At 44.4% G+C, this 25,270-nt stretch overlaps 1 protein-coding gene across 1 annotated transcript in view; it reads right to left on the bottom strand.

The window, feature by feature from the left end:
- The window catches only part of LOC146855684 (tubulin alpha-1C chain-like), a 65,764-nt gene extending 41,624 nt beyond the window's left edge, over positions 1-24,140 (bottom strand). The window contains exon 1 of the mRNA XM_085653583.1: positions 23,765-24,140. Coding sequence (XP_085509709.1) covers positions 23,765-23,953 — 189 coding nt within the window. The 5' untranslated portion in view covers positions 23,954-24,140. The remainder of the gene's footprint in view (positions 1-23,764) is intronic.
- Between the last annotated feature and the right edge of the window lie 1,130 nt (positions 24,141-25,270).

The raw sequence follows: 25,270 nt of genomic DNA, 5'->3' as shown, positions 1-25,270 counted from the left end.
ATAGCACTTCCTCACCAGACACTTCTTTTGCTTTCAAACAAGCCTCTGGCAGTTTATTTAGATCACTGTGGCCCTTTACACTCAGGCGGGGCTTACAAGTACATCTTGGTGGCAGTAGATTCATGCTCTAGATTCCTGTGGGTTTGGCCACAGGGGTCGGCTGACGCCCGAACTGTTATAGAGGATTTGCAAGTCTTCATCAGGAGATAACACAATTGGCAAACTACATTCCAACCAGGGTGAGGCATTTCGCTCTCGGGCTTACAAAGAAACCATGGGAAGTTTGGGTGCGGCCTTGCGGCACCCCTATCATCCCAAGGGAAATTCGATAGTGGAGAATAAAAACCATGACTTAAAGCAGTCCTTAACAGCAAGGGTATTCGGCTCCAATTGCAGTTGTCAATCACCTATATGGGGTCCAGAGGGCACTCAATAACATGCCCAAAAAATCCCTGGGTGGTCATTCATCATATGAAATCCTGTTTGTAGTAAGAATGTGGGTCCCACACCTCGATAATGTCAACACAGTGGCAGCGGAAACACCATTGGATATCAATTGTCTGGCTGTTCTACAGGATTGCAATGATTTCCAGGGCGCACAAAGCAACATCCAAGTAGAACAAATAACCACTGGAGAAGTGAATGTTGCTCTGCCAAGACCTGGCTGGGTTCTTAAGATTGAGGGATCTGGTCAGGGAAGAGAAGGAGGGGGGGAAGCAGACCATTAAAAATAAAAAAAAGATTTTGGGCCCCCTTACAGAGGCCTGTACCAGTCTGTCGAAGGTACCAGGGCTGTACTTCTCCCACCTCTTGCCAGCAAAAGTTTGGCCTCAATTGATCTGATTAAACCACAATATGTGGCCGATTCGCACAGTAGGATTCATAGACTCCTGGGTACCTGCTGCACTCCTCTCGCTACCGTTCAGGAAGTTCAGATGGAATCTTTAATAACTAAAGGAGATTCCCCTCTTCAAAAAGAAAAAAGTAAACTATGAAGTGTTTCTTCTTCCTGTTGAAACTAAAACTGTCAGTCTAGTACAGAAACAAATTTTTTTTTTAAAATGACATCTGTGAACATGCCACAGATTGAATTATCTCCCAGTTCTACAAAATCTGCCAAAAGCAGACCAGTGTCTGGCTATGATGACTTCTCATCAGATTTAACTGAAAGTGACATACCATCGCCACTGCCTCTTCCTTTCAAGCTACAAATGCATGTTCTCTATCTTTGGCTGAAACAGACATACGTTGTTACTCCTTGGTTACATATCTGGATTACAACTGGATTACTATCCCTGGTCCGTTGGATTGGTTTGGACACTTTTTCCTGCTTCTGAATAGACACCATCTCCCAGAACGCTCTGCAGGGCAACTTGTGAACTTGGTTCTAAAATCAAGTGCATCATGGCACCGTGAACAAAGGGACCTGTCCCTGGTGACCATTACAGCAGTTCCAATTCCAGAAGGAACAGTGTGGACAGGGTATCGTATGATGTGCATGGTCCTACTGAACCTTTACAAATACTAGGTTTAAGATTTCCTTAAAAATATCACCTCTCGGACTTTGATTGGGACATTGAAATCGTACATAATTTGCTTGCAGATTTAGGACAGTGAAATTGTACATAATTTGCTTGCAGATTTAGAACAATCAGCTGCATTTTCGTCTAATGAATTGGGCGATGGTACATCCAATTTTGGTGATTATGTTCTGTTAACTTTGTGTTTACACGGAGCTAGTATCCCATTTACTGTTTATAATTTCACCCAATGGCAACACCGACCAACACCACAGAAAGGTAGTTCAAAGACACTTGCACAAACATCTACTTATTTTTCTGGTTTTGTCACATCAGACTAAGCCTCTTACTACTATAGGTTTGTACCTACACCTGCAAAGAAAAATATGCTAACGAACACCAAGCGGATATACTCTGCTTCCTGTCTTTCCCAGCTGTCTGTACAGGGTTTCGACTTTTGGAAAGACACAAAATCTGTCTGTGGGACAAAAGACTGTCAGGTTCAGGGAACTAAGGCCTTGTTTAGTGCATGCCTCATAGCACATCAAATTAATTTCCTGAATAAAACAGTGCAACAAACTTCCTATCTTGTAATGGCCAAGATGAAAGATTTTGAACACGCCGCGTATTACCACATTCTCACATTTTAAGAACTGGCAGCATTTTACACAATACAGCGAGGATACACTAGATGTCATGATACACAATGGGTCTTTCAATTCATCAGACCCCCAGTTGGAATGGATGGTTGGTTGGTTTAGTCTGTGGACACAAATGGGCACCAAACTAGATTCCTGGGCAATGCCAAGGGGTTTAAAATAAATAGGCCTGACCAGCGATATGTACAATCAGAACACTCGGGGTGGTGACATCATATAGTGTTGGGAAGTTGTGCCTGGTTTGGCTAAAAACCTCACTGTCTCAGGTGAATCACTTGTCTCTTTCTGGTGAAATGGATCTCAGGGAGTTAGTTAGGTCCCCGAAACCCACATCAAAAGCACTTCTTGTATGCAATATACAACGAGCTATGGAAAGTTCCTCAACAGGAAGCTGCTGAGAGACTGAGCGAGATAATTTAGAAAAAGCTTTGCCTGCCAATGGTATGACCATTCAAAATATATTCACTGGGCAAAATAGTATCTTCTGCAATTGACATAATACAATAGGATATGTCTATCATACAGCACGGTCCATTATATTAAGCTGGACACTGCAAACATTACATTCTGGTCACGTGCCGTGGCATATCAACACCACAGGTCTATTTTCTGCATTCGAGCCGACTGAAAGACAGACATTAATGCCGCGAAGAGATGCAAACTAGACCATGTTGCACATTGAAAAATTAGACCAATTACCTTTCACCTTGGCTAAGACATCATCCACATATAGGATAATTCATGGTTACGTTATCCTACCAGTCACGACTTAACAGTTCCAAATTTTATCTACAATATCACCAAGGAGGCAGATATGAAGCGCTAGGGGAATGTTATGTGCAATGTTATGTGCAAGAATATTCGGAATTACCATTCCGGTTTAGATGCAGGAATGGGGAGAGAAGTTTTCCTTAGTGGTTCCGAATGAGAGTAAGCAAGGACATTTCACTTCATGGGGCATGCAATGCTTCAGGTGTGAACTTGTCCTGTTATTTGAAGGGTTCTCCGGCTACTTCAATTCATCCAGTTTTCAAGCTGCTCTCTACAGGGAGCCATTTGATGCTGAATGATCAAGGTGGCTGCGTAATGGAACCAGGCATCGCTTATCTGGTAATAGTTAATTCCATAGTCACTTGTGGCACACAAGTACTGTTTCCACCTGCCTGCATAGTTAGGGAGGAAACGCTATGGCCTTCAATAAATATTTCCAACATAGGCTTTGATTCTCTAAGCAATCTGAAATCCATGCCTTTTCAAAAAGATGTGGCCTTAACATCAGATGTTTGATATCCAGGTTGCAAGGCCCTCATCCAAGATAGAGACACTACTCCATACTAACTTCCCGCTGCATTTTGGGGGGCTGGTCCAGTGCATCTTGAATAGGTCCAATACAAACGGAATAATTCCCTTTTTAAAAAATATTGGCTCTGAACTGGTTAGCACAAGTCAGTCGATTTTTTCAGAGTTCTACATCTTTCACATACTCAGTGTTGGGTAGCATTTTTTTGAAGTCTCCCACTTATCCTGCAACTTGTGGTGCGAATTCAGATTTCAATTTTTCTGCTCCGCAATGGATGTCCCAGTTCAACCCGGAATGGAGAAAGCACTGGCTGTTCTGTGATGTCATGAGTGCATGATGCACTGCTTCAGCACACCTCTACTTCGAGAACTGAATGAGCACTGGTTCTTGTATTTCAGGCCTGTTTGGCTTCACTGTGTATAACCTGTATTCCGCTGCCTGCTTTGCAGCCATGAAGGCGTATTGGACTTAAGCCGCGGATCACAATTGTTAGCGCCACTGGAGATTAAAGTACTGATGTACCCCTTAAAAGCCCATGGGTATTGTTGTACCCAGCATATTCCATTGCTGATTAATGCATTCTTCGAGCCACCCTGGGATGCCTTGGCCCCTAGTGAAACGGATAACAGCTCAACGGTACACTTACAGGCTGTAGTCCCTCCCTCAGCAGCTGCTGTGCAAACTGGATGGAATAACCTTTGCTCCATAAACCTGCTTCAAGGTGTGTTTCTTGGAACTCAGTTGCAACATTACTGTCGCAGGCAACCACAGACTATGACTCAGAACACAAACAATTGGCTTTTCTGTGTGGTGGGAATGAATTGGTCTGTTTTATATAAAAAATTAAAATCACACCTCACACCCCAAAACAGTTTCTGCTTTCTTTTTCTAGGCCCCATGGCTTTGAGTGCTTAGGATTTCATACTTTTATTAATATTTTAAAGGGAGGCTTGTTTTTAGAAGTGGCTTCAGACCTTTTCAGTTTATTTCATTATGGCATGCTGACTTTTTAGATAGCTTTTATATATATATCGACCCTTAGTACGAGGAGTGGGTGTTATGTGCCTGAGTTAGGCTCATGCAGTGAAGCTGTACATTTTCTTACATTGTCCTTTTTTGCACAACAACATTTTTGCTGTGTCCTTTTGCACATCTTCGCGTGTGTGGAAGTGTTGGATTAGTTGCTCTGAAATTACTTCCGTTTACACATCTGGCTTAACATAACATTATCATGATGCCTCAAACACCAGGTACAAGGCCTTTATGCACAAATGTCATTCTATCTTCATCCACAGGGCAACAGATATAAAAACTGCCTAGACTAAGTGCCCCCCATGAGCATATTGGGCATATCGCATTGCATATTTCGATGTTTCAATCTGTATGCGCTACCGTGTCCCGCTTAATACACCGCCTCCATCAATACCCGATTCGTTTAATCAATCCTTGCCCGCTCACCCAGGTAAACGATGGATTAAACGAATCGGGCATTGATGGAGGCGGTGTATTAAGCGGGACACGGTAGCGCATACAGATTGAAACATCGAAATATGCAATGCGATATGCCCAATATGCTCATGGGGGCACTTAGTCTAGGCAGTTTTTATATCTCAAGAAGCAGCAAGCTTTAATACGGTTGCATTTTAAGAAAGAGATAACCATACATTCACCATTGCTCGATTAACCCTGCACAAGGCTTTCCATGGACTAATGTATCATAAAGAATTATGTTGGAGGGCATAGTTGAATGCACTTATACAAACATGATGCTGGTTTCCATTTTATTTTCTCCATAGACTGACGTACATGCAGTTTAAGTGGCAGCCATTGAAAGAGTGGATTGGTAAACTCACACACAAATCGAACCCAAAAATCAGGGGGGGTATAGGCATGCCAACGGAGGGAGACAATTTGGTAAATATACCCAGTTGTTTCAGGTGACTTTCACAAGCATGATGTAATACAAGATTTTACTTGGTGCAGATTGATGAATGGTTGTTTTTTGTTTATTCTCGTCTCCCCCAGGTGCAGATAAAATAAAAAATGGATAAATTATGGTGCAGTGTGGCTAGTTGACCCTGGCCCTGACGAAATTGCCGCAAGTTCTGAGGCAATGAAACATGTTGGCTTATATATTTTTTTTAAGTGAGCAAACACACAGCATGGAATAAAAAGTGAGATAGCTAGTGGCGTTTAGCTCTTTTAACTAGGATTGGCGCGGGTTCTGACGAGACCCCGTCACTCCTTTTAGGGTTGACATTATTGCTGGCCCGGATTAGTTAACCGGTGTCAAGTGTTCACACGTAGCATTTTTCTTATTCTTTTCACGTTATACACTATTTTTGTTAAAGGGTGGCAGTTGCTAATGATGAGAACCTGAGGAAGCAGGCGAGTACCAGTCTGCTAAACTCCCATGGTTTTACTCCCGTGAGGATCTGCCATCCTTTTTCACTTTTGCATGTTCTTCTTTCTCTTACACTGTTGGAAGGGAGAAAGTCATGGAGACAATATATACAGACACAATCTAATTTTATAAAGATTTAGGTGATCCAGGACCCCTTATCCAGACGGTATAAAGATAGCCGCTATTTGGTCATGACATTCAGGATGACTTTGTAAGTTTGAAGGGGCCACTGTTGAAAGTTAGTCACTGGTCATTTAGAGCAGATCCTTTGATGTTATTGCCTACATTCTCTCCCGCCAGGTAATGGGGTAGGATTATCCCATGGTGGTGCCCTTGGGGAAATTCTTGGCTTCACACTGAGTAAGTTTGCATAGTAGAAGTACACCTGATACTACCTTGTTTATATGCCCGCATATATACACTGTTTCAGCACCAAGTTAGAACTAGATCTACTATTTACTCTTTTGGTGCATGCAACCACTTTCTGCTTCCACTTATCGCAGCACGTGTATTTTATACGAGAATAACGTTGGTTCAATAAATATATTATAAACTTCCCACTGTGTATTCTCTGTATATTCCTCCAAGAGCAAAAGTGGACAAGTGACCGAGTGAGAGGCTCGGTTATCACGATCAGAGGGGACAGGGTCATGTTCAGTTGTTGCCAGAAACCATTCCCTCCCTGGGTAGGGTTGGGGGGCTTATGGTGGCACTGTGAGCTAGTTGGTCTCAAGGCTAACATAATCTGATGGGGGCTTCATGGATACTAATTTGCACCGAACATGGCCAGGAAGACAACCTTCCCAGAAGAAAACCTCTGAGCTGAGGAAATATGAATTTTATGATCAGTTATGTCCCCTATCTTAGACCCCAACGGCTCCATGTGCATGCTACAAGTACATGTATGTTCCCTCCAGTTCCAGTTATGAAGACGCAAATACATGTGCGTCCACCGTCAACATGTCCTCTTTCAGATCCGCCATGAATGAGTCGGATATTCCGTTCCTAAGTATGAAAGGCCACCGACTTTATGTGGTTCACTTTCCACGTTTTACAGTTCAGGCGAGTAGGCCCTGAATTCTGCCATCAAGCCTTTTCCTGCCTTCTGCCTCTGAAAGCTCCAGTCCGAGCCCGCATCTGTATCCATGAACTTAGTCCTACTCCCTGCGCGGCTAACGGTGCCTGATCCGGCCTGTTGCCTGCCAAAAACTGTATTTCACCTTCAAGATTATCTGCTCCGCTCCTCATCCGATGCATTCCTGTCTAGTAGTTTAGGTAAACATTCTTCCAGCTACCGAGCAAAGGGCCAGGCCTCACTGTCCTCATGCAAGTAATTCATAGCCCCTGTTACCATGGAGGATTCCTGCCCCCTCGCATCTCATGTAGACACTTAGACGCTTGTACACGCTCTAACAGTCAGTATAGAATAGATTCCGTCCGAGAGACCTTTCCTTTTGGATAATACAGTTCTTTAAACATAAGATATTAGATATGATTTGGGATTAGGTTGACATGACCCCTCAGACTTCTGTCTCCACATGTAGAGCTAAATGTAAAGTCCCCTTCACCCTCTAGTTGCACGTCAATCACACGTCATGCGGCTGCGCACGCATCTCTGCCAAGTATTTCTGCTGACATTGCAGGATTCTCTTATGGATCCACCCACTTGTGACATCATGTTTAATGACGTTTTTAGTTTACGCCTATGTTTACGCCTTTTTTCATTACGTATGTGTATTATTATCTGTATTATCAGCTGTTACGCCTCCTGCATCTGTCTTAATGTAATGCTTTTCATATAAATACCTTTACTTGTCAATAATGTATTGCCTTCCCTTCCTGAACCCTCGTGGTGATGGAATTTGATGCCTATGGTTCGAACCATAATTCCTTTGTAGAGGAATAAAGCCTTTCAGAACCTCTAATACCACAGATTCTGCCTCTTATTTTTACTGAGTTATTCTTACTAGACTTTACCGCATAAAAAAATAGTACAGGTAATTAAATATTTACCACAGAGCACTGACACAATTGTGAAAAAAGACCCCCCTGGGCAGCGTTAAGTAAATGTTTTTCTTTCCATTTAATCAGATTTCGTGAAAACTTGCAAATGGTGCAATGCAGCTTAAAATATATGCAAAAGCGTTCATAATATAAGTAGAGGAATCCTATGTAAATTGAAAGGTTTCATAAACTCATCATAATATACATATTCCACAGGACACTAATTTAAACCTCTCCAAGTGGTCAGGGTACATGATCAGTGTACTGGGCATGAACAGCAAGGTGCTGCGGCTCGTTTTCAGTTAGAGCTCACTTAGGAGGCCCTTTCCAATACACAGCAGACACTGATGAATGGGTCTGGCCATCACCCAGACTTCTTGCTCACTCCACTTTCTCCATCACAGCATTAGATGGGTCACAGACTACATCATGCTTGATGTCATTAACAGTGCATAATAGGAGTTGAAGTGAAGTTTGCGCAAGTACCATAATGGATACATTTTAACTATTCCTTGGTGCATGTTACAATGCCTGTTCGTTGGAGTACATCACCCAACAGCTTTCAATAGAGACATAACCTAATACGAAATAAGTTTTTCCCAGTAAATATAAAGACAAGACGGAATGCGCATACTAGGAACACCATAACTCAAAAGACCTACAGTTCTGGATGCATGTTTGAAAAGTGAAGCAAATCCTGGTGGTGGTGTAACTGGTTCTGCTCAATCTCATGACCAAGTATCTGAGCCGATCTATTATTGGAAGTGAAAAACACTGGCCATCAAGGGAGGCTCACCACAAATAACCCACAAGGGTTTATCTAAACCACCGTAAGAACTTTTGAAGGAAATTAAAGTGTGAATGCAATGGTTTCTTCGAAATAGCTAGAGCTATTGACTTTGTCGAAGCTGGTTATCCGGAGCATCTATTGAAGGCATTTCATCTGTTGCTATCAAGGGCCATTCTTTCAAGTAGGAAGCAGAAGTCCACCATTCTTCCAGGTAGGAAATCAGACTCCGCACCGTATATATGATAATATTTGCTGTAGGATCCTTCATTTCATTTGCAGTGGTAACTAGAATTTATTACCGGTCATATTGACCAAACCCATCTTTTCTATTAGAGCAGAAACTTGTACAAACCATACATTTTCCTTTCCACACTATCTTGCATCTTCTTCAATAATCCTTGACCCTTTGTATCCTTCGGTCTTTAATCTCCAACTCATCCGAGACAGTGTCAATTATCTATTGCCGTTCCTGGAACCATGCCTCCTCCAGGTCCATGCATAGACAGCAGCTCCCATTATACACCGAGCCCTATATTAGGGTAAGAGTTTGCCATGGTCATTACATTATGCCACCTTTCATCCGTCGTAGACTACTCAGACCAGCATTTTGGGAAGGGGAGGAGAAAGTAGTCAAATAAGGGACCAGTATGCCACAAGTATTCTGGAACACTTCCAAAACTCCGCCAATGCTGGTGCTCAGTAGCTTCCATACGCAAGGGAGTCCCAAACAACCCGATTTTATGTCTTGCCAGATATTTAATGAGCCTCACCTCTTGAAGAGATCACTGCATCATTTCTCGTGTCCTCTTTTTCTGCATTTGAATGTTTTCTGCAGAAGGTCTGAAGCCGACCCCAAGCACATACAGCCAGCACACTCTGGCCTACTGCCAAGGAGGGGGCGGGGGAATATGACCAATGACATCATTGATTGGCCATACAGTATGAGACGTTAATATATTTGCAGCTATAGGGGTGGAGCACTGCAGGTGACCAGTAACCCTTCTTTTGTCTCCATGGTCTCAGAGGTACCGTTCGACTCAATCCGATACACCAATGCTCTATTTTGATGGACTAAAGGGGTTTTTAAACAGAATAACAGTTTGAGCTGCAAGGGCCCCCCCTTCTGCTAATAAGCTGTGGCAGATACACCCAGCAAGGAGGAAGATTTGGCTATACAGGGCCTCGATAACAGAACTCTCCCCAGAATCACAGGCACTATTTGCCCTGGCACTGCAAGGTCTGGCCTTGCCGTTTTAGGTAGAGAGAGAAACTGGCAAATTTCCTCAATATTAGCAGGTGATGTGCGCCAGTGACACCCTCATGCCTCTGGAGGGCAGCCCAGTGAAATCCTCATATCTGAATACGGCAGGGGGGCTTGGAGGACCAAGAAACGGCTTCACCCCAGGAAACAGCAGTGGTAAGAACGAAGGCTATATGCTCATGCGCCTTGAATTCCATTCCATAAGGAAAGTTGATCCGGAATATAGGCGGACAGACAAAAAAAAAAAAAAAAGTGGTTTTCCTCTGTATAATTTGTCTTAAGTGATTACGTGTATAGACTCGTGGGGAAACAAAACGACCTGCAATGTGCAGTGGAACACACATTCCCTGGATCTTTTCAGAAGCTACGCGTGCCCTCTGCGCGTATGCCAGGGCAAAGAAAGCGAGAAAGATTAGCGTTTACTGGAAAGGCCTCCCTCCCCTTCAGAGCTGCTCACTGTGGACGCGGGGGGCAAGCCTGGCCCCCTTCACGCGGCGCGAGCCCTGGCCGTCCATCACGCTGCGCCCTGTGATCTCGCCTCCCCAACACCCCCAAATATGGTGCGCCGTTTCTAACAAACTTTTTGGAACAAGCCCAGGTCTTTTCACGTGGACAGCCCTGGCCTGCACAGAACCACGCGACACCTAATGCGTCCCACGCAGCTAACTTTTGGGAGGGAGTAAATCATTGTTTGCAACAAAGTATTGTGAGCTTTCATCAGAAACAACAAAAATAATCGAAAATTTCCTGCAATACAGGTTTACAGTTTCTCCCATATTTACATCTAAATGGCAGTCCTGTAGGAGTTCGACCAGGGGCAACGTAATATTGCTGTAGACTTAATACGGTTAATAAGTTAATGAACAGCTAAATAACTTTGTTTTCTTTTAAACAAAAAAGGTAAAACACAATTCTCCTCACAGCTGCCAGAAACCAACAGTCCCCTGCAAGTTCCGAGTAGCAGTAAAGGCAAAAGTCTGTGAGCGGTGCAGACAGCTGTGTGGTCCAGCTCTATCATCAATCTTTCTGCCTCTGCATCTCTTGCACACCCCTCCATCGGAGGTGCGCCGGGCTTCACCAGCGGAGCACAAGGATGTCCTGAATTGGTGCTTTTCTCCCCCATATTCAAGAACTGCCATTGCCCCTTCAGCAGGTGACGAGAGGCTGGGGGTTGGCATTCAAGAGAAGATCACAGGTCCAGACCCGCAACTCACATGGAGCTACAACGAGTAACAGTAATGGACCCTCTTCACATGGTCATCCGGTGAAGAACCAATATCACATGGCGGCGGGCCGGCTACCTTGAAACCACTACACCAAGCAAGATTCCTGCCCACCTTTGGTCAGGAGTAGCCGAAGCCCATGACGAGGTTTAGAAAAAGCACCCCAGTCACAGTCAGCAAACTTTGCCTTTAAGTGGGGGGGGGGGGGGGGAGGGAGGCAGAAGTGCCTCTTCTGTTAATCTAGGCATGGAGCCCACCACCGCACATAGCAAAATGAAGAGAAAAATAAAAAAATATATATTTTTAGATATATACACACTTATATGCAGAGGCCCAACTAGAGCTACATTTTTGGGGGGGGGGGGGGGGGGGGGGGGGGGTACAAAAAATTTCAGGTGGGGGTGATTCTTCCAGCAATAGGCAGAGTGGAGATGCAGGGTCACTAGAAGAGGTGAAAAACAACAAAGCCTCATTATTAACAAGTAAATGGTCTATAAAAGACCTGTGAAGTACTCTGTGTGCGTGCCCGGGAAGCTGTCTCAGCCCAGGCTGACACACACAACCGGGGGGGGGGCCTGAATCCCTTAGCGCCCAATGGGCTTTGTGTGCCTGCTTATGTGCATGTACTTTGTGGGTTCTAGAGATCAGCCCTAGGACTTGTCTGCTTCCGCTTAGGGATTTTTTTTTTCTGTTCAACTGCCTCTATTCTGGTATTTTACTGACCTCTGCCGGTCATTTTCTATTAACTGTTAGTTAATAGAAAATGACCGGCAGAGGTCAGTAAAATACCAGAATCACTTTAGCATTCTCTAGATTCTAGTCCATAGAAATTGTCTTCCATGAGCACCCATAGACAATATTTTTTTTAAATCTTGTATTTTGTGATATTACCACAGAAGGCCCTGCTTTTATATTGAAAACAGAGCTTTGGACTACACCATCTCCTGCTGAAGGGCAATATTTCTCCCCATGTGTTTCCATACCTAGCGTGTCACGCAGTTTGGTGCTTACTTTCCCTCCATGTTAAAGAACAGTAGAGGTTTCAGAACCCAGGCTAATGTGCTGTATAGCTAAATACATATAAGGCCCCAAAGGCGAGACCAATTGCATTGCAAATGCTTGTTTTTAGTTGGCAGGTATGTAGATCTTTTACCAGTACACTTGGAATGGAACGTATCCTCCTCTTTCCTATGAATGTGTGCTGGGAGTTTGAGCTTGCTCATGGAAACCATGTGCGATATGAAGCGTGTCCTCTACGAGGAAGTCTTGCGTTCAGCATTGTGATCCACTAAGGACTGTCTGTGAAAGACAGACTCGATTCCACAAGCCCCTATTGTCACCCTGGGAATGTACATTTGTTTAACCAGTTGGTACCGGCCCTTCCCCATGAAAGCCCCCCAAAGATGCTTCCCACTTAACCTGGCTGAGCTAAGGAGCATTGATTGTCCCCCTTGCCTTGACACTGCCCTTTGAAACAGTCGGGTGAATTCACATAGGGGCTGACCTCAAGGAATAGGAAACCATAGCGTTCGATGCTTTATGAGGAGCAATCCATTAACCGAAGGGCAAGCATGGAAATAGTCATCTCAGAGAAGCAACCAACCAAGACGCACAGAATAACACTTAAAATAAGCTTCGCAAGAGGACCTACTGGACAAATGTGCCGAGCCTGCATCATCCTGCCTCAGCACACCCATGCAATGAATTTATGGATGCCACATTTTTCTTCTCTAAACTGGAGGGGGAAGGGGGGGGGGGGACACAAAACAAACAAGAAAAAAAAACACCTCGATTTCAAGTTATTTTCCTCTTTGGCCCAAGGCACGTGTCCATAGCTGGTCACCCTGAAACATACCATTTGAACTATCTAGCCATAACTGCCCCAGAGATATCACTGTTTGAAGGTGTAAATTGGCCAGTGGACACTACGCCCCACCAGATCCTTTTATCCCTCTACTAAAGTTTCATTCCAAATGGTTATCCTATGGATGTTAAGAGGCAAAAAGGCTACTATGAGTGTGGGGACTTGTCCAGCACTAGTAAAGTCCATCTATGGCAATTACATTAGGAACTAGTGACCTTTGTCGAGTGCCCTTTTGTCATGGAACACCGGAGCCCGACAGCCATATTGTGGAAATACTGGAATTTAGACTTTGAGCATGTTTTTTTAAGACCCTAAAAATAATCACTCTTTAGGTGGGAATTCCCAATCACTAAGGTGTGCTGGTTTCTGCTCATCTTAATTTTGTGAAATTGTGTGCTAGATTTTCAGCTGCCTCTGCTCAAACACGAGGAATTGCCCTTCCCACTGCTCCCCCCGCCCCCCACTTGCACCAGGGACACTGAGGGGCTTTTATACAAGCCCCTTGCGCCGCACATGGGTAAAAGGGACACACTGGCAGCGCAAGGGGCTTGTAAATAAGCCCCTAAAAATCTAGGACAAAAGGCAGACCTTTCTAGTATACTTGCTGTGCTGCAGAACTAATCTCCTGTACTTTTAATTTCAGAGACAAAATACAATCCCATTTAAAACGATGGGGACTCAAAAAATTACTTCGGCTAGGCAAGAACAGGTCACCATAGCAGAACTGTATGTAGAAGACCATTTGCTGCCTCACAATGCAAGAGGGGGAAAAAAAAAAATTGCAAAAAAACACACACCTCTTTTGGTGTTTGTACCTCAGCCTAAGAAGATGCCAGAAGCTTCTGGATGGTTTGGTTTGTAATTTTAACTGCAACATGGTACTATAATTCGCTTCTTTAAAGTGGATCCCGAGGTTGTGGGTTTTTACAGAATCCAAGTTCAAACCCAATACCACCTACTGAAGTAAGCAATTTATGCTCAACCTCCCAACACTTGCAGAGGCAAGTGTAACACGCATTGGTAAGGTCAATAGGGGTCAGTTTAATGTAATATGTCATACAAACTCGGGCAATCAGTAATTATGTTTACAAGGTATTGTACAGTTAACTCTGATCTATTGGATTTGATGGTAGTGGGGCTGGTGGTAGGTTTAATGGCGGTAGTGTTTGGGTTATAGTTGGCTGTACTGATAGCTGCATTGTTTCTATTGTATTTGTGGTTGTAACATTAATGGTCTTTCATGGTTGTGAGAGAATGGGCAATGGTAGAGCGTAACTAGTGCAAGTATCAGTGATGGTGGGTAATACAAGCAGTATTGGTGGTGTTACACAATTGCATTCCTTTCCACTAAACCAGTTACCATGCACTCTGCACTTGCCTTGTTTATGAAGAGCAATAGTACGTCAGGCCCCAAATGTGACAGTGGGGTGGACGAGCGTACTTTTCCAGTTTAAAATAGTCCTTCAAGCATTACAAAGCAAGCATAAATAATGCAAAGCAAGAAGGCTGAATGATGCACCAAACAGCCAGTAGGATGATGCTGACAGATACTCCTCATGGATGAACCAAGATTCCACAGACCATGACTGAAGCAAGCAGGTGGCCGAAAGATGCGGATCGGAATAAGCCAATGGATGAAAGAGGCTAACCTAAAGATCAAATATTTTAAGCAACAAGTCTCGGGAAAACTTGCAAAGTAAACCCAGATGGTAAAGAGTGCAACTTGGCCATCAAATTGAAGTGTTAAAGTCACCTAAAGTGATTGGGCCTCTGTGGTAAAAGTCAGTATCCAGAAAAAAAAAGCCCCAGTAGACCTTTCACTTCTGGTTATCATTTGCATTTTAATACACCTGTAAAAACATAGGTAAAAATAAATAACTCAAAAATAACATACTGGAAGATAAAGGAAGAATACCAGGCCTTCTACACAAATGAAACCATTCTAAATTAAGCAAAAGCCATATGTCGAAACCAGTCCAGAATGGCTTGTGGTCCCTCTGGAAGGGGCCTTATCTGTCAGTCCAGGATAGACTGTGCCCTTGAGGAGCAGGGTCAGTACTGATTTGCCTAAGGCGTGCCTCTGTCCAGAGTGGTAAACAAAAGCTTTAGTTTCCGCCCCCCCCATCCCGGTACATGGAGTACCCCACCTGCCTTTTTCAGGGCTTGGAAAGGAGCTCTCAGGTCAGGGTACTGTTCTGGCCCCTAGAGCTTGCCCCCCCCCCCGCACCATGGTGGGCCTATGTTACGCCACTGGTGGTAAAGGGAGTGAAAAATGATGGGTTGGAACGCTACCCAGAGTGATGCCATTGGTTAGACCATTTGCAAGCAATACGCCCATGATCACCTCTGGAAGCCATAAGCAGACAAATTTCACACTCCGAATGGGTCCGCCATGTGCTGCTCAAAACTGTTTGCCTTGTAAAATACTCCAGATGTTAAGGAATATTGCGAACAGGTAGCCAAAAAAAACTAAACAAAAACACACACACAAAATCTAACTGCCATGAAAATAACAGTTTACCAAGGCCTACTAAGTGAGTAACTTAAATGAAGTTACCTTCCTCCACAGGCTCTCCCTCCATCTTATACCCTTAAATCCAGTGATCGATAACGAAAGAAGGCAAGACGTGTGAAAATTAAAGCTCTGTGGTAAAAATAACAGTTTTGGGTTGAAATACAAATTAAGGCAGAGCTCTCAAGTCCATATTTGTTATTTGCAGCCTGTTAATTCTAGTCCTCATTTAATAAAAGTGTAAACAATACTCCTGTGTCTGGACCGCCACCCTCCAGTCACAGGAACGCAGGCATTCAACTTCCACTGTCCGGAAAGCAGTCCTCCTCCTGCAGCGTGTGCAATGGCAAGCCAAGGGCATCCAATGGCTCCCACTGGTTTCAGTATCAGAGACAGAGCCCTACTACACAAATATGCACTCCACAACCACACAGAACGTCAGTGCAAGGCCCTGGATTTTCACATCACAGGAGCTATACACGATGGAAGCCAGTACGGAACACTAACCTACTCCGATACAAAATGTCTGGTAAATTATGCGAGATTAGGAAACATTATATACTTCCACCAGCACTTTATTAGTGAAACCGGACAGTAGTTCTCTGGCCACTGGAAGGGTATGCTTGGTGCGCCTCTCCAAGTCACAGGACAGGTCCGAAACCTCGCTGTCAGAGGACAAAGTCTCTGCACACACGCTAGATTAGCCATGGTCCAAATATAAATCAGGATACCAGAAACTCATGCAGTCGGGTACTCAGGGTAGTGGTCTCTGACCACATACCATGTAGGTTGACCATTCCTAATAAAATCAATCTTACTGATAGAAAGCCCAATTCAAGCTTCGATCAAAATCCTTAAATTAGCAGTTTTTCATGTGCAAATAATGTTTATGTTCTACAACCCCCGATTGAGTGCGCTCTAAAAAAAAAAAAAAAACTCCCGTTATGTCCTAAAACACGGCATAACAATCAGGCCTGGACTTAAAACTTCCAATTGTCCACTCTTTCGAATGACCCCACTCATTGCCTCCATCCTGTGCATGCCTGGGCTGAGTGTAGCGTAGACAGCGCTGCACGGCTTTGTTTTTATTCTGTTTCTGCAAATTGCCCAACCATATTTCATAGCTCACAACCACCCCTTCTTTAAAGCCATAACCAATCTAATATGGAAGCGCCACTCACCCACCTTTTCGGCGTCCTCATAAAGCCCCTACTAAAGTGTTACACAAAGAAACAGGAGAGGCATTGAATGGTTTCCTTTGGAGCACAAGATTAATCTTAATGGCCAACAATAACCACTGGATTAATCACTAACCTTGGGTTCCGAGTAACGCTTTAACTTGCCATAAAACGCTTCAATACCTCCTTCAGGGATAGTAAGCGCTATAGAAATATGACAAGGGGGCTCTGTGTTCAGCTGTTGGGGGCATTAGCTGGCAATCTGCATTCTACCCCCGTGTCCCGCTGGTGATTTCGTTGGTCCTCCTGCCGCTGCAGCACCTTCCATCAGTGCAGCGCGGCCGAAGGGGGGACTGCAGCTACCAGGAGCCTTTGCAGGGAAAGCTGCCACCGCCCACACCGCGCCCGGAGGCGCTTAAGTTTGGAGAGAGCCCTCGCGTCGCGGGACCGTGCACGGGCTAAGCCAGGGCAAAGGGCGGGCCCTCTGTGGCCAGAGGAGGCTGCGCTGGGCCAGCCCCCTTGGATTTTCAATCAGGTACTTTTGTATAACTTTGTTCCTATCACTAAGCCACAACTCTTCAGCCTAGGACTTTAGACATTGCACAATTTCTGTGTTCAGCGGACTACGGACTCCTCTTGTAAGGGGCTTAAAACGAATTAAATTGTCAATAAAAGTAGGGTTGTCCAGCATCACCCAATCATCCCGCTGTGAGCTTACTGGGAGGCAGGGAATAGCGTAGATTATTGTACTATGGCTACCAAACCCAAAACGCGCTCTACCAAGGGGAAACCACGCACACCACTCATTCCTACATAAATGGGGCTTGACCCCAACACTCCAGTAGGACACACAGCGCCACCAACTGCAATAGATTTAATGCTAAGGAAGGTCATTGGGGTGGTTAACGGGGAGATTGAGCGCACACAGAGGCGCTTATCGATGACACCTACAAATATTCCCCTCGCACCTATACAAACCACACCTATACAAAAACACAGATTTAAACTCTTGTGAAACCTCACATAATGGCAGTCTGGACGTCTCACCAGAAGCTGTCCCCTGTGGCCAACTGGTAACAGACGCTGGGCCATTCCCCGATAGGGTTGAAAATACAACATTCAGAACTAAAAAACAGGGCACCAAGAATATACATATCAGAAAACAGAAACCAACCAGTGGGGGCGGTAAGGCACATAAAACAGATGATGAGGTCGTGGAAATAGAAGCTCCATGTCCCTTAATTCCTCCGGGGTGGCTGAACCCTGTAATTGCTGACCTCCAAAAATATCTTGAGGCTTTCATTGTTAGCCGAATAAAACCACTAGTTAGTAAGTTAGACAAAATTGCCAATGAACTGCAAAAACAGGGCAAGACGAAGGAGACCACAAATTCCAATCTCATTGGAAATGCCACACCAGCAGTGACCACCTTAACACGGCAAATTCCAGCTAACAATAACTGTGTAAGTAATGAGCAATGCACTATTGTACAAGTCCATGCATTGCCCAAAGCCTCAGCTCACCTTGAGGAAAGAAGTATTCAAAAAGGTGGGAATTATGACACCCATAAACCCCAGATGCAGCCCAATCCAACTCAGACACAGACAGGGAACCTCGCAACTCATAGCCTGAAAGATAATTACCAGGCAGGACGGGGGCGAATGGATAGAAAGCACTCCCCCCTTCCATGGGTAAATTTACCTCCTGAAGCAAGTCCCTATGTTGTGTTTGCCGGGGTACTAGAACTAAGGATGGGTCAGAAAGAGTCACACATGGAACTTAAAAACAAGATTATTAACTGGTTGAACATACATAGGCCATTACAAGGGAGGAACCTGGAGAAATCCTACATGTTAGGAGAGCAAATTGGATTGGCAGCAGAAGGAAAGATATTGAAGGGAACTGCATTATTGCAAACTTTAGGAACCCGAACCTAGTGGAGTACATACTGGGCAATCATAATAGGAATGCGACCAGCACTATACGATCCATGCCACTAGGGTACTTCTATCCCAGAAATTGTGTCACTTATCCCTTAACTCACACACAGGGAAGAAGGGGCAGAGGAGCAGATGGGTACCGGGCAAGGAAATAAGAACAATGCCAATATTAAATCAGGGTGGCCCACAGTGGACAAATAGATTGAGCCCCCTACAGTCCCTGGACGAGAACGATTGACTACCCCAATTAGAGATGCATCAGGAGGGGATGGAAAGAAGGATGTCCACCGATATCAGTGAACTAGTATCCCGGGGAAGTCACCAGCTGAAGGGGCTGGCAGTAACCCCTTTAAAGCAGGACGGGGAGAAACAGGAGCTCACGCCAGCAAGGAGGGATGTAGTCAGACCAAACGCCCAGGGTTCAAATGTTGTGAGGGTGTTAGGGGGAAGGGTGAACATAATGTCCTGGAATATAGCAGGCCTAGCCGGAAAATTTGAAAATGTAGATTGGAGAAACCATCTACGTGGTTTTCATATATTAGCTCTACAGGAGACCTGGGCGGTTAAGTTCGATCTCTATCACTTAGAGGGCTATAAGTGTTTCTTTGTCCCAGCCCAGGAAAGCAGAGCAGGAAGGGCGAGGGGAGGGCTAGCATTGTACGTGGATATTAATCTTAAGGGAAGTTGGACATTACCATCTTGGACATCACACACCCTTCAAGCAGCAACATTCCAAGGGCAAGGGTACAGCTATTCAATATCTACAATTCAGGTCCTATAAATGGTAGGAACGCTGTCCTGCAGGAACTAGACGCTAGACCACCCAAGAAGCTGATCAAAGGGGGGGGGGGGGGGGGGGAAGAGAACCAATTGTGTTACTTATGGGAGACTTAAATTGCCACCTCTGCCCAAACCTGCTACCGGTAACTGTAGACTGGGCCGTTTGCCCGGTCACGAAGGGGCCACACTTTGAGCATAGCACTGAGGGAACAACACTAACTAAATTAATTGGCACCCACACGCTAGTACACACTATTGATTTGATAGTCCCGGGTCCAGAGGGCACCCTTGTGCCAACTTTTAAAGGAAGAGGATGCTCCTCCTTTATAGATTTCATGTTGATATCCCCCTTTGCAAAACATTGGATTATAGAGGCCAGTACTAAATGGAGTACCTTTAGTGACCATAATCCCTTAGTTTTAGAATTACTTTACAATAAACAAGTGGATATCAGTCTAAGGCCAATAGACCAGGGGAGGTGTTTAAGGTGGGCGAAAATGAATGCCCAGGAATTTTACACACTACTTGTAAAAGGCAAAAAGTATGTCTAAGACTGCCTAGACCCTAAGATAGGGGGAATTGATCTAGTTGCGTCCTTCGGGGAACTGACAACACTGGCCGATAAATTATTAGAAGTAAAAGGTCCTCGAAAGATAGGCACACAGCCAAGATGGTTCGATACTAATTGCTCTCGAGCATTAAGAAATCTAAAATCAAGCCTCAAAGCTAACCCTAGGGACAAGGTTGAAGTGGCCAAGTGTAGACAATTTTATAAAATTAAGATAAAAAAAAAATAAAAAAAAAGAAAGGCTACCCTACAAGCAGAAGTCTGGGCTGATTTAAGAGGCAGGAGAAAACAGGGACTTCACAGAATTCTGGAGGATCATTAACAGGCCCTGCTTTCAGGATAGTAGTGCCCCGGTCATTAGCACAAATATCCTCCCTCAACAATGGGTGACTCATTTTGAGGGTCTCTACAACCACTCTAAAGACACAAAACAAGAAGGGGGTTGGGATGGCACACGGAGTCTGGAAATAGATCTCTCACTAACAGATCATTAAGGCAATTCAAGGGTTGACACCGAACAAAACTCCAGGGCCCGATGGTACACCTCCAGATCTATACCGAAGTAACATCGACCTGTGGGCGCCAATTTTGACGAGGGTGTTAAACGCGGCCATTAAATCAGGACTCCCGCGATCTTGGTCTACTGCACTAATCGTGCCTATCTTCAAGAACGAGAATAGGGACAATCCCCAATGCTATAGACCGATATCGCTAATTGACGTCTCAGCCAAAATACTTGGGCGGGTGGTTTTGAACCGTCTTATGACCTGGACAGAAGAGCACCACACAATAGCTGACACACAGTATGGATTCAGAACGGGAGAATCGACTAGTGATCAGTGTTTAAATCTATACTTACTAGTTGCTAAGTACACCAAAGCAAGCAATGGCACCATTAACATGGATCTGGCTGCGGCCTTTGATAATGTGAATAGGAACAAATTGTGGGCAATGATAAATAATTTGGGAAAAGACCCGGGTCTTATAAATATTCTGAGAGAGTTGCATTGGAATACCACTGCTAGGGTCCGCTTTAGTGCGGAGGGGGGGCGAACTGACCCTTTCCATGCACAAGCGGAGTAAGGCAAGGGTGTATTCTCGCTCCCTTTTTGTTCTCACTGTATATCAATGATCTAGAGACAAGCCTTATCGCCCAGACTGTAGACTGTCCCAAAGTAGGGAAACGTCAAATTCCGGTACTCCTGTACGCGGATGACGCGGTCCTGCTTGCACGAACACCACGGAGTCTACAATCACTCAGATGGATTTGTAAAGTTCATGGACAATTTAGATCTGTCAGTGAATCTGAGCAAATCATTTGTGATGGTTGCAGGCAAAAGGCCCACTAAGAAATATGTGTTTAAAATAGGGACCCACATAATGTACAGTAAGTACTTTTCCCTATTTAGGCCTTTTATTTGATGGCGAGATCCAGTTTAATTCTCTGATTGAGGAACGCTGTACAAAACTGGTCTCCTCAAATGGTGCAATATTAAATTTTGCTCGCAGGTTGGGACGCTGGTCCCCAGAACAAGTAATGAGCCTATATAGCTCAATAAGTACTGCAAAGGCACTGTATGGAGCCGAGTTGTGGGGCTTTAGGGATGCTAAACACTTACAGCAAGAGGAAGATAAATTTCTCAGTAGAATCCTAAAGATCCCACAGTCTACCCCAGCGGAAATTGCACACTCGGAACTTGGGATTCCCTACATCACAGACCAGGTGAAGATTAGGCCGGTTATGGCATGGCTCAGAATTTGGGCCAATCCGGAGGCGGAACTAAGTAGGGAAATTGTTACAGACTGTTTGCAAAGGGATAAGGGGTTGCAAATCCCCTGGCTGAAATATGTTAAAACAACACTAGAGACCATAGACCAGCATACCCTCTTTAGCAATCCTTGTACAATTTCTACGACCCGGAAACCACAAATTAAAAAACTGCTGTTGGAAAAATTGGAAACTGTCAGAGCAGCTCCCGCATTATCAAAGCGCTCAGTAGCTGCTTATTGCCTGGTCAAGAATGGGGAGTGCATAGAACCCTATTTATTTCGGACGTATAATCAGCAGGACAGGTTTTTAATGTGGTGTTTTAGGCTCAATTTGTTACCTAATATTTTAGCTTATCCATCTGGTTTTACTGTAACTATTGAGCAGAAGGGTGCCTGCGACAATAGATCTCCGCAGGACACCCTTCATTTTGTATTATTGTGTCCATTTTATCGTACCCCTCGGTGCACGTTCTTGGTTGATATTTTAAGAGAGGGAAAATTCCATCATGCTAAATCCGCACTACTGTTTCTTCAAAGAGCAAATGACACGCGCACTTTATGCTCTGTAATAAACTTTTTAAAAGTAGCAGTAAGGTTAAGGAACAAGAGATTAAGCAATGATGTACATAATATTCTACCTCTTTTGCATGAATTTTATCAGCTTTGTTTGGCGTTTGCTTTTTATCCTAATGAAGTTCAGAAATGTAAATTACATGATTTTATAAAATGTATTTTTATGATGATTTTTAACCATCGAAATAAAGATTCACAGACAAGCACTACAAGTCCCAGAATGCAAAGTTATACACTAGATTAGCTAAACTACTCATAAATGAAGTCTAAATGGGAGAGGACGTGCAGTTTCAAGCTCCCCTTTAAAATGCACGGATCAGAATAACTTTAAAAATTAATGCCACCCATTTCCTGAAAGATTAAGACGGTGGGACACTAAGGGCCCTTTCGCCCACGTAAGTAAGGCAGATGTGTTTAAATTAAAAGGCAACGAAATAGAGACAGGGAAACTTGAGGGACGAATACCAGACGTTGGCCAAGTAGTAGTGAATTCGCTCTTCTAAGCCGACACGAGTTGCCCCTCCCAACCCCCGGTGCCAGTTATGAAGATCGTTCAAATTCCGTAAGTGTAGAGTTTCGACAACACACCAGGGGCGCGGCAAGCCTCAAACAGTTGTACCAACACCCAGACACCTGTGAGGAGGCCTCAAACAATCGACAGGATCTGCCCCTCAAAAGCACCCTCCCACCAAAAAAGTCGACGCCTCTTAATGCGTTTACCTGCTAAAATAAAATTATGGAGATCAGATTTAAATGAATTTCAAATAGCGGAAACCGCCGCCAGAGAGACGAAAAGGGCGCGTTTTACGGGTAAAAAGATTCATATTTAATTTCATCGAGAGAAGAGCGGCTAGCGGTCTAGTTTTCGAGGCCGGACCGGTCATTTTGCAGCCTCACGCGCAGCAGTTCAGTAGCATCACAGTGAGATCGGACCTCAATCTATCGACATCCACGTCGGGGCTCACCATGTCCCCCCCAAAAACAATATAAGATCTCTATTCACCCCAAAATGGCCACTTTTAACTGTCGAAATATCAGTTGAAAGCTTCTCACCTCGTGTAGTTCAATGACATTTTCTTCCGTTCATTAAAATAAGACACACACACACTCAACAGATGCACTTTTGACCGTAAATGTGTCCTATACAGACGCCCACGCAATGCAATCCCCATTAGCGTTGATAACAGCTCCACGTTCCAACCCCTAGAGTAGCTCATACGCCAAAATGACCCCCGAAAAACGAGTCTAATCAGCACCTACGCAACACAGATCTCTGAAAATTGCGAAAATAAGGTAATTTTAACATGAAATTGCTACATATTGGCACAGAGCGCACGGCTATATCGTACTTACTCCTTCAATAAAATTGTAATCGCCCAGCCCCGGTTTACCGAACAAACTTCCCCTTGAACTCTTACCATGTTGGGAAAGAGCTTGAAGCTGGCCTCGAAAACGAAGGACCTTCCCTGGGTTTTCAGAGCCGCGGACTGAGAGCTCGCATACGCAGCTGTTCCCGGTAGAGGCAGCCGCTGTGTTTTAAAGGCGACGTTCTCTGCCGGCTTGCTGTTAAAGCAACAGTACTCCCAAACACGCTTCCCCCAAAGCATGTGTTAGCGAGAAAGAAGACTCCGAGATCTCAGAGTAGGTAAGTAAGCAGGTGGATTTAGATCAAAGTTATCTTTTTAAAAAGAAAACATATTTTCCACTGTGTGTTGCTCGATTAGACTTGCTGTGCCCCATGATGCAGGCCTGAAGGTAAGGCTGTGCTCTATCTAGCTTGTCACGCTCATACGCAAAGAGTGAAAGTACAGGTGTGTGTATTAAGTACACAAGGAAAATAAATAGTGGCTAAGCCGGATACTTTTCAAAACCAGTATTTCCACCGTCTCTTCTGGAAAAGCGACCACATTATCTGTTTGTAGGGAAATTCTGGCTCCTCGGTGCTCACCGGAATTCCCAGTTTCATGCCAGTAGTTCGTCTAGTCAAAGAATGTCCTTTCAATTTTGTGACTTGTAGTCATGATTCTAGAGTGGGTTAAACAGGACTACAGATCCCAGCATGCACTGGAAAAAAACTAGACTGGATGAGTTACACACGAATCATCTGGCTGAGAGCCCCGAGAACTGCAGTGCTGTAGAATCGCGCCTGTCTGGAAAATGTACCAGACCCTTATTGCACTAAGCTATCAAGCGACTGTCCTACTGAGGAAGGCTTGGAGACCACGGATTGATGGCGCGAGGGGAGAGCAGGTGACAAGAATGTCCCTGTGGCCGACCCAATTATTTTAGAAGGGCCAAAGAAATTCATTTTACAGCACAATTTCCACATATATTGGCTAACCACCCACAGATTTTACAGGGAATTTTGAAGGGAAACTCATGAAATATTGGAATACTTTGGGCGCTGACAAAGTACCAACGAGGATTATTTCTCTGCAGCCACAAGCCATGCATGTGTCTATTTCTGCAAGACAGGCCCTTTCAGATGGCGTTTGTGAAGAAGGGACAGGGCCCATTCCCCTTACACCATCCAGGCCCATCGAAAGTCTCTGCATATCATAAACATCGCAAGAGACATCCGCGGGGACCCGGGACGCTTCCGAATTAAAATGTGCACACATTTTACTTTCAGTGACAAAAGAGAGAATCGGCCCTTCTGTTTCTCCAAAGCTGACGAACTCCTCCCTTTCCACGAGGTCACTTTCAGCCAGTCGTAGATTTTTAGATATCAGCACACAGCATGATATTCCATACTCAACAATCAAAAACATGAAAAACAAGCAAGCACCAATCGCGGGGTGCTTAGTGCAGTTGGCTGTACTGCCAGCTACAATTCACCCTCGGGACAAGGAGCAGGGATGACTGCTAAGCAAATTATAGAGTAACAGGTTTCAACAGGGAATCCATTCCAGAATGTAATTAGC

Source organism: Triturus cristatus, chromosome 4_1 (genome assembly GCF_964204655.1).
Source record: "Triturus cristatus chromosome 4_1, aTriCri1.1, whole genome shotgun sequence".
Taxonomy (NCBI): domain Eukaryota; kingdom Metazoa; phylum Chordata; class Amphibia; order Caudata; family Salamandridae; genus Triturus; species Triturus cristatus.
Note: the sequence above shows the minus strand (reverse complement) of the source record. Positions and strands in the feature narration are given on the sequence as shown.